Genomic DNA, 15,361 nt, shown 5'->3' with positions numbered 1-15,361 from the left:
GACTACAACTCCCATCAGCCCCAGCCGGCTCTGCAGATGGGAGTTGTAGTTCAAAGCACCCTTCCACTATCCACCAGTTCTCCTAGGTAAACACTCCCACATGGAGGGTTCATTTTTAATGCTTTTTCTCCACCTAGGCTCTGCAACAGAAATTAAGTGCCATCTGCAAAGAGGGGTGTTGAAAGGTACTATTATTATTTATTGAACTTATTAGTTGCTTTTGTTTACTGATGTAACTTAAAAGCGAGTTACAACAACAAATAACTAATATACCTTAAAGCCAGCATAAAACAAAGCACAGAAGGATCTAAAACACATTTGTATTTTTAAAAGGTGGGATTAAAACGCCCCACCCACTGAAGAAGCCAGTGCGGCACAATGGTTAGGGTGTCAGACTAGGACCTGGGAGACAAGGGTTCAAATCCCCACTCGGCCTCAAAGCTCACTGGTTGACCCCAGGCCTGTCACCTCTCAGCCTACCCTCCCGCACCGGGTTGTTGTGGGGATTAAATGAGATGGGGGGAGAACCATATATGGCACTTTGAGCTCCTTGAGATAAAGGTGGGATATAAATGCAATCAGTAAATAAGTAAGTAAGTAAGTACCGTTCCGTCTATAAGACGACCCCATGTATAAGACACCCCCTATTCTGGGGGACTCCAATTTAAGAAAATGGAGGGAGATGGCCCCTGTGTATAAGGCAGCCCCAAATTTTTGACATTATTTTTAGGGGTGGAACCTAGTCTTATACATGGAAAAATACGGTAAGTAAGTAAACTGAAAGGCTTACTGGGCTCAGGCCCATGATACAAATTTGCGCATACTATTTTTTTTTTATAGACATCTCTGGAAATATTAAGATGCTGGGTGGCCAGGGTCTCACTAGCCCTGTAATTTAAAATGTGCTCAGCCACCTTGTAAGCAATGAGTGTTTTTTCTTTAAGTTTAAAGGAAAGAAAGAAAAGGATGGGAGATCCAGGCCTGAACCCTCCCCCCCCCCCCCTGGCCGCCTGGAGAAGCCACAGATTGAATCTGAGATTGTCTCTATGCAAACATGCATGCAGCTATGGCTGTTCTCCAAATAGAACATAATGAATGCGGAACCAGGTGCAAGGACCACATGCAAGGTTGACTTATTTTCAGCGTTTGTATCCCACCTCTCTAGCAAACATGCAGGGTTTCTATCTGCACCGAGTCTTTTCTTGATGATTCACATATACCTGTCACAGCACACTTGCAGAATTTGACAGCTTTTAGACTTGGGGATGCTGATGATACCAGGAAAAACAACAGAAGGCACCTTCAGTTTTATTTGCTCTAGGTCCAATATCCTTAATATGTTTTTATTGGTTTAGATCAGGGACAGCCTATGTGGTGCTGAACTACAACTCCCACCATACCTCGCTATTTGGTTGTACTGGCTGGGGCTGGGGCTGGTGCGAGTTGGGAGTTCCAGCATCTGGAGAGGATGACATCATCCACCTCTGATTTAGACAGATAGGCAGACATAGGTCAGATTCACATCTGTCAAGGTTATGTCTTCTTCTCCTTATGGGTTCAAGCGCCAATCTACTGCTACAAACCATGCTATTGATTCTGCCAAGTGACCCATCACTAATCTGTCAGTGTGGTTCAAGTGAGCCACTGCGCATTTAAAGCTTATCCACCCCACTGCTGAACTTCACACTCAGGGGTTTTGGATAAGCTTTTGAGGAACCCCAGGATACTCTTAAACATAATCTGAAAGCCCGCTGGTCTTACATTATCTTTGGTGTTCCTTCTGCACCCTTGTCCAAGCTGTGCCCGCAAGAGGTGCTTCCATCACCCCACCCTTGTCACCTCACCGCAAAGAAATGCATGCATTGCTCAACCAGCTATTAAAACACAATACTGACCATTTTCCGTTTGGTGCAGAGGAAAGCGTGGCACTCCAGGTTCTCATTGTGCTGGCTCTGTGCAATATAGGCAAACACCTTGTCATGCACTTTGTCTGCTGTGCAGTAGGATATCCTGTGAACATTGGCAAAACAAGACAATTAAATACACATTATTATTTTTTTAATGGGGGGGGGGAATGCACTCTACACTCAGGCCTCACTTCCTCCAACACTACAAGTTCTAGCTCTGTAAAATTCGGCAAACCACACATGCAAGGGGTCTTACACAAGTGTCTCCAAACTGACTGAGGCTGATGGGAGTTGCAGTACAAGGTATTGGGGGGGCACCAGGTTGGTGAAGGACGGGATAAGGCAGGGGCAGGGGGGACTTCTGGCCCACCAGGGTGTCCAATTTAGCTTGCAAGGCCATTTCCCCTAACACCCCCCCTGCCAATCAGTGAGAGTTTTAAATGTATGGCATAAATGTGGCCTATGTGCTGTGTGAAGAAGTGTCTCTTTTGTCTCTCAGGAATCTTTCAACTTTGGTGGATGGGCCCAAGTTCTTGTATCATGGGAAAGGGAAGAAAACTTTTCTTGTTAGAAACCAAGAGCTAGGCTGCTGAAGAGGAAGAGCCCTAATTCTCTTTTGTGGACTTATGAGCCTGAACATGCCACATTTATAAAGAAACATTTCACAGAAAGCTTTCAGACCTGTCACATGGTAAATACAGACTATCAATTATTTTTATTTGTTTATAAAGCCATCGGTCAAAAAAATCATTAAGTAGTATACATAGAACAATTGAAAGCTATAAGACCAGCAAAATGTAAAAGCTATATATACACGTGTAACTTGTTCATATTTACTGCCTTACTACACTTATATTCCACAATGGATATATTTGCATTTCTGTCTGTCTGTCTATCTACAGCAGGCGTCTTAAAACTGTAGAATGAGTTGCAGCAAACCCCAAGAGACAAGAGTGCTCTTGTACCAAACTAAGTTCTGCTTAAGCAGACTCATTAAAATTAAGGAACCTACAGTAGTCATGTCTATTAATTTAAATGGGTCTCCTCTGAGTACGACTAGCACTGGAGACAACCCTATGGCTTTGCATTGTTTTCCGACGGCATTGATTTTCATGCCTGATTGTGTTTTTACTCTCAAATAAGCTTTGATTGACTGATAAGGAAGGTGAGGTAAAAACACTAAATAATAATTTTATTAAAATTGTTTCTACCTTACCCTCTGTCAAAAAAGTCCCCACAGGAGAAATTAGCAATACTGTTTAATACAGTGTAAAATACACAACAGAGAAATAAAACAATTGGACACACACACACACAGACACACACACAATTAAACAGTGAAACCAACCAAACCAAACTCTCAGTGGCAAAGCACAGCAGTGTGGGCAGCAGTATATATCAATCTGCCGGTGCTTTTCAGAAAAGGTCAAGGGTTTTCACTGCCTGTCAGAACGCAGGCAGCAATTGAGGCAGGTTGATACCTCCCCTTCAGAGAGGGCATTCCAAAACATTGGGTGCACAACCAAAAAGGTCCCAGCTGGCACACCTTAGATGGCAAGGGGCCTTGAAGCAGGCCTTCAAATGTAGAGACGTAAGCGGGAGCAGGGTGTGTGAGATTCTGAAGACATCCTAGCACACATCAAAACTGTTTGTAGGGGCCAGGTGCTCAGAGCACCTTGCTTCTGGGCCCAATTTAAAGAGCTGCTAATAGCCTTTAAAGCCCTACAGCAGGGGAGAGCAATCCTTTTTCTGTCTGGGGTTACATTCCCTCAGAGGTAATCTGTCAGGGGCCACACACCAGCAGGAGGTGGGGCTGAAGACCAAAGAGCCTGGGGCCATCCCCTTTTCTCCCAACTTCTTGTCTCTTTCTTTCACCCACTTTCTCACCATTTCTGCCTCCTTGGCACCACATGAAATCTGGCTAAAGGCCATACCTGCTCTACATGGTTTAGAACTAGGTTCTTTGAAGGAACAGTGTATGAAGTGAGAGAGGGAGAAGCCAGGAACATTAGAAGAGGAGCCCTGCTTCCCAATGGGACTCTTGGATTGTCTTGCCTCCTTACAGGGTTGAAGCCCTGACTGAGCAGCCCCTGGCCAGTGGCACTAACAATAGAGTGCCATGGGTACCTGAGCAACCACAACATTTTTGGGGTTAATCTCTCTCAGCTGTGCCCAATGTTTCCCTGTAGGCAAGAGAAACCCCCGACCTTGAGATTAAGAGTCTTATGCTCCACCAACTGAGCTATCCCAGGCAGATATAAAGCACCCACAATACTGGAAATCCAACTCAGCCTCCCCACAGTAGTTTCTGAGATGATCAGTCCCTGGCCACTTACTTCGCAGCTAATATTTTCACCATAAGGCCTAGAAACTTTAAAAAAAAACAAAAACAGAAGCTGATAGGATGCTGAATTCTAATATAAACCTCTGTGCTTTGCACCAAACAGCACAGCACTTATATTGTGAGGCTTTGCCTTACAAATAAGAGAAACAAATGAAAGTTTCAGGCACACACCATGCACAGATTCATAGAGTTTGCTTATCAGATCAAAGCAGAGAGAATGCAATTTTCCAGGCTGAGATCTTATAACGCTAGGGAAATGCAGAAAAACAAATACCCATCCATCTTCCCAAAAGCTCTGCTTTCTAAGGAGTGCTTCCATTTTTAAAACAGGAGAGTGTGCGGGGGTGGGGAAGAGTACTTTGAGCTCAGGAAATCCTGCCAACTCTTGCTCTTCTGCAATGTGCCCACCCCATTCTGTTAGAGAAGCTGAAGGCCAGCATGGGCATCACGCCAGGAGGGGCCACCCTATCTGCCCACCAATATGGGAGTGAGTGATGCGCATTCCAGGTGCTTGGAGCAGCCAACTACTCCTTAGCAGCTATTGCCCCCACCCACCCATCAATGCCCTGATTATACAAAAGCCTAAAAATTGGCCACTTTGTATTTAAAAATGGCCAGCTATAAATCCCCAGAGCAAGATGTAGGCTTCATTCTCCCTGCCCAAGAAAGGCTACCAGGTCTTCATCAGGCTTCTCAGCACATTTCTACCAATTGCTGTTCTTGCTTGTAGCCAAGGACCACAGACAGTTGGGGAGCAAGGCTGGGGTTGGTAGGAAGGGAAGCTTCAAACACATTTCCAATCCAAGTGGAGAGCTCCCTTCTGAGTTGGGGAAGAGCTGCAGCTCAATGGTAGAAAGACCCCATGTGGAATTCCTGGTATCTCCAGGAAGGGCTGGGAAAGTCCCTTGTCTGAAATCCTGCAGAGCCACTGCTACTAAGGGTAGACCAGCCTCCACCAACCTGGTGCCTTACTGATGTTTTCAACTACAATTCCCATCAGCCCTAAGCTCTTAATTGGGAAGGGCCATAGCTGTAGTGGAGCATCTGCTTTACATACAAAGGTCCCAGGTTCAATCCCTGGAATCTCCAGGTGTGGTTGGGAGAAAACCTTGCCTGAAACCCTGGAAAGCCATTGCTCGTCAACATAGACAATACAGTCGTACCTTGGAAGTCTAACAGAATCTGTTCCGGAAGTCCGTTTGATTTCCAAAACATTCAGAAACCAAAGCGCAGCTTCTGATTGGCTGCGGGAAGCTCCTGCAGCCAATCGGAAGCCACGCCTGACATTTGGCTTCTGAAAAATCGTTCTAAAATCGGAACACTCACTCCTGGGTTTCAATTGTTTGGGAGTCAAGGCATTTTGAGATCCAAGGTACGACTGGACTGAGCTAAATGGCCAAGGGTTTGACTCAGTATAAGGCAGCTTTCTATGTTCTTGAACCTCAGGAGAGGGCTAGAGGAAAAGAGGGCATAGCAATGAGTGTGCCAAAAATGCACAAGGAGGACTCACATCAGGCCTAGTGAGGAATGAGGCTCGGGAGGGTGTGTGACCTGGGGAGAGGCCAGGTTGAAATGCCCGAAGGACCGCAGATGCATTCACCCCAAGTTTTGCAACAGAAGAACATGACTTGAAGCAGAAAACCACTCATCGCTTGCAGGGAGCAGCAGTTCAAAGCAGCATAGTCAGTGCATCTTGAATTATCTTCCCCCCCCCACACACCAAGCCTGATGAAGATCTGATGACCTTTCTCAGGAGGAGAGGATAAATCTTGTCCTGGGGGTATATAGTCTGTCATTTATTTATTCAGCAGCACTGTGTCAGAGCGCACTTAAGTTTCAGGACAACTCAGAAGCGAGCTGTCCACTCGATGAAGAGACAAGTTCAGCTTGCACATCTTGGGACTGCAAATGCGTTTTGACACTTCCTCCAAAGCCCAGCGCTGTCCCCCAATTCTCTGTGGTCCTTGGCTACAAATGATAAAGAGAAACTGATGGAAAGGTGTTGAGAAAACGCTGCCTGCGAAGATCATCCTCAAACTCTCACAGGTTCAAGCATCATTAAAGCAGTATGACGGCAGGCGCTCAGCCCATGAGCTGAGGAACATCCCTTTTGGCAGGATGACGCTCCCTTTGACTGGGTGAAAAACAGCTTTGAACTCTACAAGCCAATAACGGCTGGTGCCTGAGGGATGTCTTTCTAACAGCATTCCCCAATCTGGTGCCCTCCAGATTTTGTTGGACACCAGCACCCAGAAAACCTAGCCACTGGCAGGGGTAATGGCAATGAAGTCCAAAACACCTCTCATAGGCAGGAGGTTGCAGAAGGTTGTCTTACAAAAACAACTGTGGGTATTTCACCTGTTCTTGGAAGGGCATTCATAGATAAGCAGCGTGACAGAGAAACTGGCCTTGCTGACCATTGTGCAGAACGATGTCCATATCAGACAGGTTTGTGAAGAAAAAACCCATGGTTTGGTTTAGTCATCTGTGTAACAACTTGTGGTTTGTTGAAAAACTACGGCTTGGCATTGTGAGCGAACCAGCTTCCTATGTTTTCTTGTATTCTGCAATGCACCATGCATATTGATGGTGCAAGAGTGATAAATTAATCATAAAAATACTAGTGACGTTGGCCCCAAAACTGTAATACCCTCAAATGGCTGTCCCATAGCACAAAGCTGTACCAAGCATCCCTTTGTCATGAGCAAGGGGCTGTTCCTCTTGAGGAAAGCAGTGCCTGATCTACCAGTTGAGTTTTCCAGGGTTTAAAATACATTCAAAATTAATTTACATTGCATTAAGTGTCTTGTTGTGCTCCGGTGTGGCCTACATTTGTCCTACATGGAGCTTCACAGTGCTTTGTTTTTATAAGAGGCACTTATGTTTTCCCTCTTTCCCTGTAATTGGTTTTTTTAAGCTGTTAAATGCTGGTTTTTGTAACAGCAGTAGAGACTCTGAAATCCATTCAGCAAGCAAAAAATTAGTGTGTTTTTGGAAAAACGGGTTCCAGAGGGGCCCTCCTAAGTGACATCTACAAACTTTATTCATCTTTAGGAGTAAAATACCACTCCTGGTAGCCTCTGAAATTAATGATTTTTTCCACACAGTGTACGCAAGAGGCTATGAAGAAGAAGGCCACAGACGTCACCCAGAACTACTTTCAACTAATGACCGAGCTTCCCGGAAACTGCTGAAGGCCTCTGACAGCTCCCACCTGCTTTCTTACTTAAATCCAGTCCCAGGGTGGCCCTGGCTGTCAGCCTCCTCCTCCTTACTCTCCGCGTTGCCATTATAGAACTCAGCAGAGAGGAGGATGCGGAACAAACAAGAATTATTTGGCTCTGACTCTCCTTGGCTTTGGCTCCACCAACTGTTGACCTTTCTGCCTTCTGCCTACCAGCCACCACTGGTTTCAATTCTCCTGCAAAGGGGATTTCAAAAGGAGGCTACAGCATGAAGCTGCAGAATGAGAACTTATCAAGACATTTGATTCTATTCATTTGGGGATGATCACAGCGATGGCTTCCTGTCCCGCTGCAGGCGCTAATTAGCTCAGCAAAGCTAAGATGACTGAGTCATCACCAAATAAGTGCTGTTGGGAACGGCTGCAATGTTTATCAGTGTACGTTTAAGCTTCAATTGAATTATCACAAATTGTAATTTTTGCATTTCATGCTATCTGAACCCACTCTTTGCTTCTTTACCCCCACTACCTTTGCAGCCTAAATAAATAATAAATAAATTTATATGCTGCCCATCTGACTGGGTTGCCCCAGCCACTCTGGGCAGCTTCCAACAAATTAGAAGGATAGCTCAGCTGGTTAAAGCACAGTGCTGATGATGCCAAGGTTGCAGGTTCAATCCCTGTATTGTAGCAGTTGCATATTCCTGTATTGCAGGGGGCTGGACTAGATGATCCTCAGGCTCCCTTCCTATTCTACAATTCTATGATCATTATGTAGAGGCAAAATGATAAAACCACAGTGAAACAACAGACATTAAAAACATCCCTATAAACATACACACACCTTTCAACTGGGGGTAACGCATCTGATGAAGTGAGGCTCTTTTCCACAGCATATGAGTCTTTAAGGTGCTAGGGGACTGTATGGCTGCATTTGCACATAACAATGAGGCTGTGAGGAGGAGGCTGCTGTGCCTGTCTAAGTCTTTGCAGGAAGACCCACCAGCAATAAATCAGGTCAGTCTGGAGGTCATGCCTCTCCTCTCAGCGTGCAGAGATAAAGCAGAAACACTGAGCGGGAAGCATGGGCCTGGTGAGGAATCAGAAAGAGGAAAGCTGAGAGAAGCACAGGAGTGGATAGAAATGAGAAGTCCAAGCGGTGAGCCTATTATAATAGGAGACTGGTGAAGCCTAAGGAAAGTGGGGATAGGGGCAAGTTCAGGGGAATTCAAAAAGGGGGTCTCAACTTGTATAGCAATGGCCCCACTCAGTACACAGTCTAGAGTATCTTTTGGAGGGATGTGTGTATAGTGGTGGATAAACACACTTCACAGAGAACGTATCTATTAACCTGGCAAGGGAATCTGAGAGGTGTGGGGCCACCACTGAGAAAGCCATGCTCCTTGCATCTGCCAGTATCAGTTTTACCACCGTGCCTTAAATACTTACTCTGTGTCTTTAAAAACTACAATTGGAACGTACCTGTATATTGAGATGTTTTCGATTGCCTCGTTTGTTACACTGTCACTGAGGATTATCCCTCTGGGAGACACTTTTAGAGTTACTTTCCGGAGCTTTCTGCCACTTGCTTTTGCCTTGAGAAAGAAAACATTCAACATGTTTCATGGGTCTGGTGGAGATAAATCAACATATCTAAAAGTCACATATTAACTATGTACAGGAATAACAGGCAGATGTTGTTACTTGGAAACAGCTCCCAAACCTGCAAAAAAAATTTGCACCATTTTGTTCCTCTTCAGTAAACCTGGTAAGAAGAGGAACAGAACAGAGTATCGTGCAGGAAGGCACTGAACAGGTACACGCCGCAATGAAACATTTGGCTGCAGGTTCTCATTTCTTCAGCAATATTCTTATTTCTTTCTCTAATATGAAAACACTCTGGTTTACAAACCAGGGGGTTTGGTTTTGCAAACAATGAGCTTTTCTCCTCCTATCCACCAGGAGAATATATGCAAGTCGCAGCACATAGCTGAGCTGCAGGAGCAGGTAACACATGAGAGGTAGCCTTTCATATGGCCTAGAACAGGAGCGTGAGGGGCCTGTGGCCCTCCCAATTTTGTTGGACGTCAACTTCCCAACCACTGACCATGTTTGCTGGGGTTGGTGGGAACTGGAGACCGACAAAAATACCCAGAGAGCCGCAGGTTCATCCGCGGCCTAGAAACCCTTTTGCGAATTTTGAAAACTGCAGAGGTTAAATGAGGTTTCATGATGTCATGATTCATACTAATTCTAATTCAAGGAAAACAAATTGAATGAAGCATACAAAACAATAAAATTCAAATTTATCACGTAGCGGTTTATTTGGCCCCATAAAACACTTCTACACCCCATGGGAGCCCTCCTATGGACTGAGGTCATCAGATGGGCCCCTGCTTAAGATATTCTTCCTCTTCATTTGATGGGGACAAACATCAGGATCTTTGCTAGCTGCCACCCCAATCCACTGCCACAAGAAACCCGCCCAAGGATAACTCTACAGATTTTTAGCAAGATATGCAAAGCCTCCTTTATTCAAGCAAGTTTTTAGTAACTTGCTATAAATCAGGCCACTTTTATGTTGGCTAATTTCCTATAATTGCAAAGCATTTTATGCATTTTATGAACTGCTTTCTGTTTTATGAACTGAATTTTAATGGTTTTTAATGTCACTTGAACGAGTTTCCCTACTGTTCTTGAACATAAGTTTAGAGTGCATGGCTATAGGCCGAATTGAAGTGTTAACATGTACGATCTGTAGCAGAAAGTTGCAGTGTGAAGTGCTGCTGTTCAGACGTCTAGTTACTCCATCCTATTTCCCTCCCGCCTCATTTTTCCACCCCTCCCAACATCTAACCAGAATTCCATGCCCACTGAGCACTTGTTTGGGGTTCCCCCTCTGTACCCCTAGTTCAAAAATTTCCTTAAATTATGTTTTGTACTTCTGTGAATTTGTGGGGTTTTCCAAACCTGCTAACACCCTTCACTTGACCACAGAAACAGAGCCCCCATCTGAGATCCTCCAAAGAATTACAAAAACAAAAGCACAAGTCATCCACATTTCCAGTAAACTTTCAAACCTATCTTAAGTTTGAATGGGAGATAGAGCCAAAAACTCAGCTTTCAAGCGCTGCTCTGGATTCAACAGGACAGAGCTATGGAAGCTGCACATATACTGCTATGGCTGCTACCCTTCTAGCCTAGGCATAACGGAGGACATTTGGGGGTGTGAGGGTATGAAGTAAAGGGAAGCTCACCGTAGCTACAATTCTTTTGACAGCAGCAGCGGAGAGCTCTTCACCTTTGGGTTGCTCGACGAGTGTCATGCCCAGGTACTTCAGGTTGAAGAGCATACCCTCCAATAAGGTTTCTCTGGTGTCGGTCCAGTTTTCCGGGAGCTCTGTGGAATTAAGAAGGTTTATTGTTTAAGGGTACCTGGTACGAAACATTAAATGATTGGATAGAAGGGATATGCCCCAACTGCCCTCCCCCTCAACCTGGGACACTTGACTTGATGTTTCGGGTTTCATAACAACTGGTTGCACTCAGGACAGGTGGGATTAAAAATTTTTTTATAAAAAATAATAATTAAAACTTCTAGTTCTGTGTTGCATTTTTCAAACAAGTGGGGATGCTTTAGCAACCCCTTCTGTTAAAAGGCTTGTGGAGGAAGGAAAAATGACCCCTTAATTGGTTTTGCGCTGCTGGAAATATGGAATAAAAACCCAGAGGTTGCGTATAATTTCTTTTTTGAAGACTGCCCTGTGAGTCATCAATGGTTCATGCAAAGGCTGGGGATGCATTCTGTTAACTCCTGTACTCATAAGGCTCCTCAGTGCCGGCCAAAGTTATAGCATGGGAATGAAAGAGCAACAGACTTCCTCAATATATGCTAGTTGGAACAAATTCCTAAGGATAATATGCATGGCTGGGCCAAGAAATGTGAAGGTGTTATGCTTCATTATAGATTGACCCCCCCTCCCCCGCAAACGAACTAACAGCTGTCTCATTTGTACTAATTAACATGGGGCACAATCGGCAGGTATTTTTTTCTGAGCAAGCTTCCATCAACGCACAAGAGCTGAGCAACAAAATTACTGGAACATCCTGCTGGATTGCACTGGATGGCTCAGCCGGCCAGCCTCCCACTTCACAGCCCATAATGGCTCATCAAGAACAGCGGCTTAAGGCAGGGTGCCTTGAGGAGTGTGGTGGTGAAAGGAGAGAGAGTATAGCTGCATTCAGGCTTCAAGGGTTTACTGTGCTCTGGCAAATGTGATAGGCAACTGGTCTTCCTCCCACCTTTGAAGTTGGCAGGGGTAGGCAGGAATTGTCCCAGAAGATAAAACAACAAGAGCCCTATGAGATCATGCCAATGGCCCCATCTAGTCCAGCATCCTGTTCTCACAGTGGCCAAGCAGATGTCTACAGGAAGCCCATAAGTAGGACATGAGAGAAATGGCACTCTCCCACTCCTGATCTCTCAACAGCTGCTTTTCAGAGGCATACGGCCTCCATCTGCTACTGGAGGTCATATATAACCATCATGACTAGTAACCAGTGATAACTGCCCAGCAGTGAATAAAACTACACAATTCCTCCACCCCTCCCCCCCTACAATTCCCAGAGTGGTTTAACAGCCAATCCCTCTTCCCAGAGAATTATGGGGCTGTGGCTAGGGAGTCTCCTAACAATTCTCAGCACCCTTAGCAAACTACAGTTCCCAGCTCAAGTTGACTTTGTTGCTCCAGCAAACACAGCTGGAAAAGGAAGGCCTTTATACTCCTTCCTGCTCAGGAAAATCCAATGGACAGCTGGGCATAGGACTAGATGACCCTCATGGTCCTTTCCAACTCTACAATCCTGTGACTCAATGGGCAGAGGCTGCTGGGAAGGTTCTCCAATAAGAAAGCTTCCACCTGAAAGTTCAGTGGTTCACCACATGGGGTAGCAACAGTAAAGACACCAGCAAGTATAATTCTGCATCTATCTACTTGCTGCTCAGGCCTCAGACCATATTTTTGCTTTGGCCCACCCATTTGCTGGTATGCAGCCTCCAGAAAGTCACTCAAGAGGAAAAGCCGCCCTGGGCCTGGTGATGGGGTGGGGAAGTTTTCCCAACCCTGCTCTGAAGCTGGTTTAGAGCACAGTCTTCAGAGCCACATACAGGCAACTTTCCATTTGTGCACATTCAAGGCATGCATGACCGCGAACATGTGCATCACCGCAAACCTGGAAGTGGCACAAAAGGAGCAAAAACAGACCCAAAAGAGTGCAAAACAGCAAAAATGGCATGAAAACAGTGTCAAGCAATCCCACGAGCCTTTGCAAGTGCAATCCCAGCACCTCTTGCACCGACCTTTGAGGCCTGTGGAGAGTTGGAGTTTGAGCAAGGAGGTTTGGAGGGAGTGATTGTGGTGTTTGCAGGCTTTTTCAACAATGTTCCGGATATATGCGATTTCCGATGTGCCTCGGAACGTAACCCCCACGTAAATGGGGAGTTGCCTGTACCAACTAGAAAGCAGAAACTATAACCCCAAGCCTGAGCCTACCCAGTCAAGCACGGGATACAAAGCTCAAGAGGAACTCTCACATTTCACAGGAGAGGAACGACCTGCTGCACAGCATGATCTGTGCACTTGCTTCTACCCTCTCCCACACTAACTGAGCAGCCTCAAATCCCCTGCCCACTTCCAAACCAGTTATCAGAAAGACAAACCATCTGTGCACAGGCTTAAGCAGGCTCTCCTCTTCATTAGCTTTTCACAACCTCAAGGCCTGTGTAGTGTCTAGTGATGTCACCCAGCCAGAAGTACTACCCTCTTGGCTAGTTGCCAGGGCTAGAAGGATGCACAGCCAGCAATTTATTTTTTACAAGCTCTTCTTTCTGATCCTGTTTACGTGCTTGCTGTCACCGTGCATAGGTATGCACTACTAAAGCACTGGGCAGGAGGGGGAGTGAGAGAGATTGTTGGCAGGGGAGCCCTCTGCACCATGCATTTAAAGCAGTACAGTATAATATTAAACAGCCATGGCTTCCCCCAAAGAATCCTGGGAAATGTAGTTCTGTTTGCTAGCAGACAACCCTTCCCCTGAGCTACAATTCCTAGAGTTCCCCTGGGAAGAGGATTGATTTTTATATCACTCTGACATTTGCAGCTCTCTGAGGGGAAGAGGAGTCTTCAGCACATGAACAACTGCAGCTCCCAGGATTCTTTGCAGGAAGCCATGACTCTTACTAGAACAAAAAGACCTCTAAGTGGGTTACAGGAGACAGTCTAAAATAATATGTAGAAAAAGAAGAAGGAGTAGCCAAAAAACAAATCAATAAAATAAACACTAATACCAAGCACTGAAAGAGAGTAGAACATAATTCAATAACATAAAATACAAAGCTGAGGAAAACCCTGTACAGCCCCAAATAATGAACGTTTGCAACCATATTTTAAAGGAATTTGGTGATTGTTTGTAAGCTATTTGTCACCAGAGATATCAGGTTGGCAGTCTAAAACAGTAATAAATAATAACTCTGGCCTGAGCTCCATCCCTGTCAAAAAGTAAGGGACAATGGGCGAGACTCAAGTTCACATGAAATTTCCCCCCAAAATTCCTTCGCTTCCCTGCTCAAAAGTACCAGGAAATTCCTCCAAACACATGAACCACCCCCCCCCTCCTGACAGGAAGTCTACACAATACAGATTTATCTCTACTGAGCTCTAGCCCAGCCACAATGAATTGCAGTAAGCAAAGCTCCATTCTAAAAAAACTGCAGGAAGGATATCGCAAAACGAGACCCAAGCAGGAGACAAGAGGCTAAAATTAGGCACCAGTTCAGGCTATCATTTGATGCCAACAAGCAAAAGGGAGAAGAGGTTTTTTTGTTTGCTCAGAAAGGCCTTGGGGACACACTCTCCCTGCAAACCTTCTAGTGGAAACTGAGAAGGTAACTGTATGCGGTTTCTCCTGTTTCCAGCAGCTGCGCCAGGTAGCGCCCCCCTCCCCCACAATAAGAAAAAGGCTGGATCTAAAACAAAACACAAGCAGCTATTGATTTTGAAAAGGAAGGTCCAGATACAAGGAAAGAGGAGGAGAAGGACTAGCAAAATCTGCCCCCCCCCCCATTTCTCAAACATTTTCTTACACTGTGAAAAGTATTTTGTTCTCAGGACACAGAAATTTAGGGTCAGCGTAGGGTTTGGAGCTCATCTTATCATCATCACAAGGTGGTCAAAGATAGTGTTTGTGTTTTCCTTTCCTTCAGAAAGATTTCCCTAGCATTCCTTCAGCCTCCCCAGCTGCTCAGACTTCCTGTGTGAAAAAGCCCTATGGGAGGAGTTACTATTTCATTTAACAAAATTTGTATACTGCCTGTTTGCAAGAAAGCTTCTAAGTGGCTTACAAAAATATGAAATAAAACATTAATATTCTTGGGCGGGGGAGTTAAAAACAAGTATCAAAAAACATTCAAAAGTAGCCAAAAAGAGATAAAGCTCATGTAACTTCTACATGTCTGTCTAGGCTTGCCTAAACAGAACTGTTTTAAGCAGGGGCCGAGAAGAAGATAAGGAAGGTGTGTGCTTGAAATCAATAGGCAGGGAGTTCCAAGGGGAAGGTGTTGCAGCACTAAAACATTCATTTCATTATGTGGCATGTATAACAGTGCCAGTTCTGCAAGTGAACTAGTCCCAAGCCGTAAAGGGCTTCATACACCAGCACCTTGAACCTGAGCAAATGGGCAACCAGAGCAGATCTCCAGGCACAGGTATAATATGCAGAGAGGTCTCACTCTCAAGGGAAGTCCCACATAGAGTGCATTGCAGTAATCCAACCCAATGGAGTTAATCATGGGTTACGTTATGGTACCTTTCTCTTGGGCTTTAACTGAAGTGCAGGAACCCAAAATGGTTGCAGAGTGCAGATGAAAGG

General features: G+C 45.1%; 1 protein-coding gene and 1 long non-coding RNA gene across 2 annotated transcripts in view; one reads left to right on the top strand and one right to left on the bottom strand.

Moving 5' to 3' along the window:
* The window catches only part of LDLRAP1 (low density lipoprotein receptor adaptor protein 1), a 67,030-nt gene that overhangs the window by 26,043 nt on the left and 25,626 nt on the right, over positions 1 to 15,361 (bottom strand). Inside the window, exons 2-4 of the mRNA XM_083625591.1 lie at positions 10,693 to 10,835; positions 8,918 to 9,030; positions 1,896 to 2,010 (exon numbers count right to left, since the gene is read on the bottom strand). Of these exons, the coding sequence (XP_083481717.1) occupies positions 1,896 to 2,010; positions 8,918 to 9,030; positions 10,693 to 10,835 (371 nt within the window). The remainder of the gene's footprint in view (positions 1 to 1,895; positions 2,011 to 8,917; positions 9,031 to 10,692; positions 10,836 to 15,361) is intronic.
* The window catches only part of LOC310767987, a 58,563-nt gene that overhangs the window by 33,158 nt on the left and 10,044 nt on the right, over positions 1 to 15,361 (top strand). The gene's annotated exons all lie outside the window — the stretch shown is intronic.

The sequence above is a fragment of the Podarcis filfolensis genome, assembly GCF_964270895.1.
Source record: "Podarcis filfolensis genome assembly, chromosome: 8".
NCBI classification, from domain to species: Eukaryota; Metazoa; Chordata; class Lepidosauria; order Squamata; family Lacertidae; genus Podarcis; species Podarcis filfolensis.
This window is presented reverse-complemented; position numbering and strand designations above follow the sequence as displayed.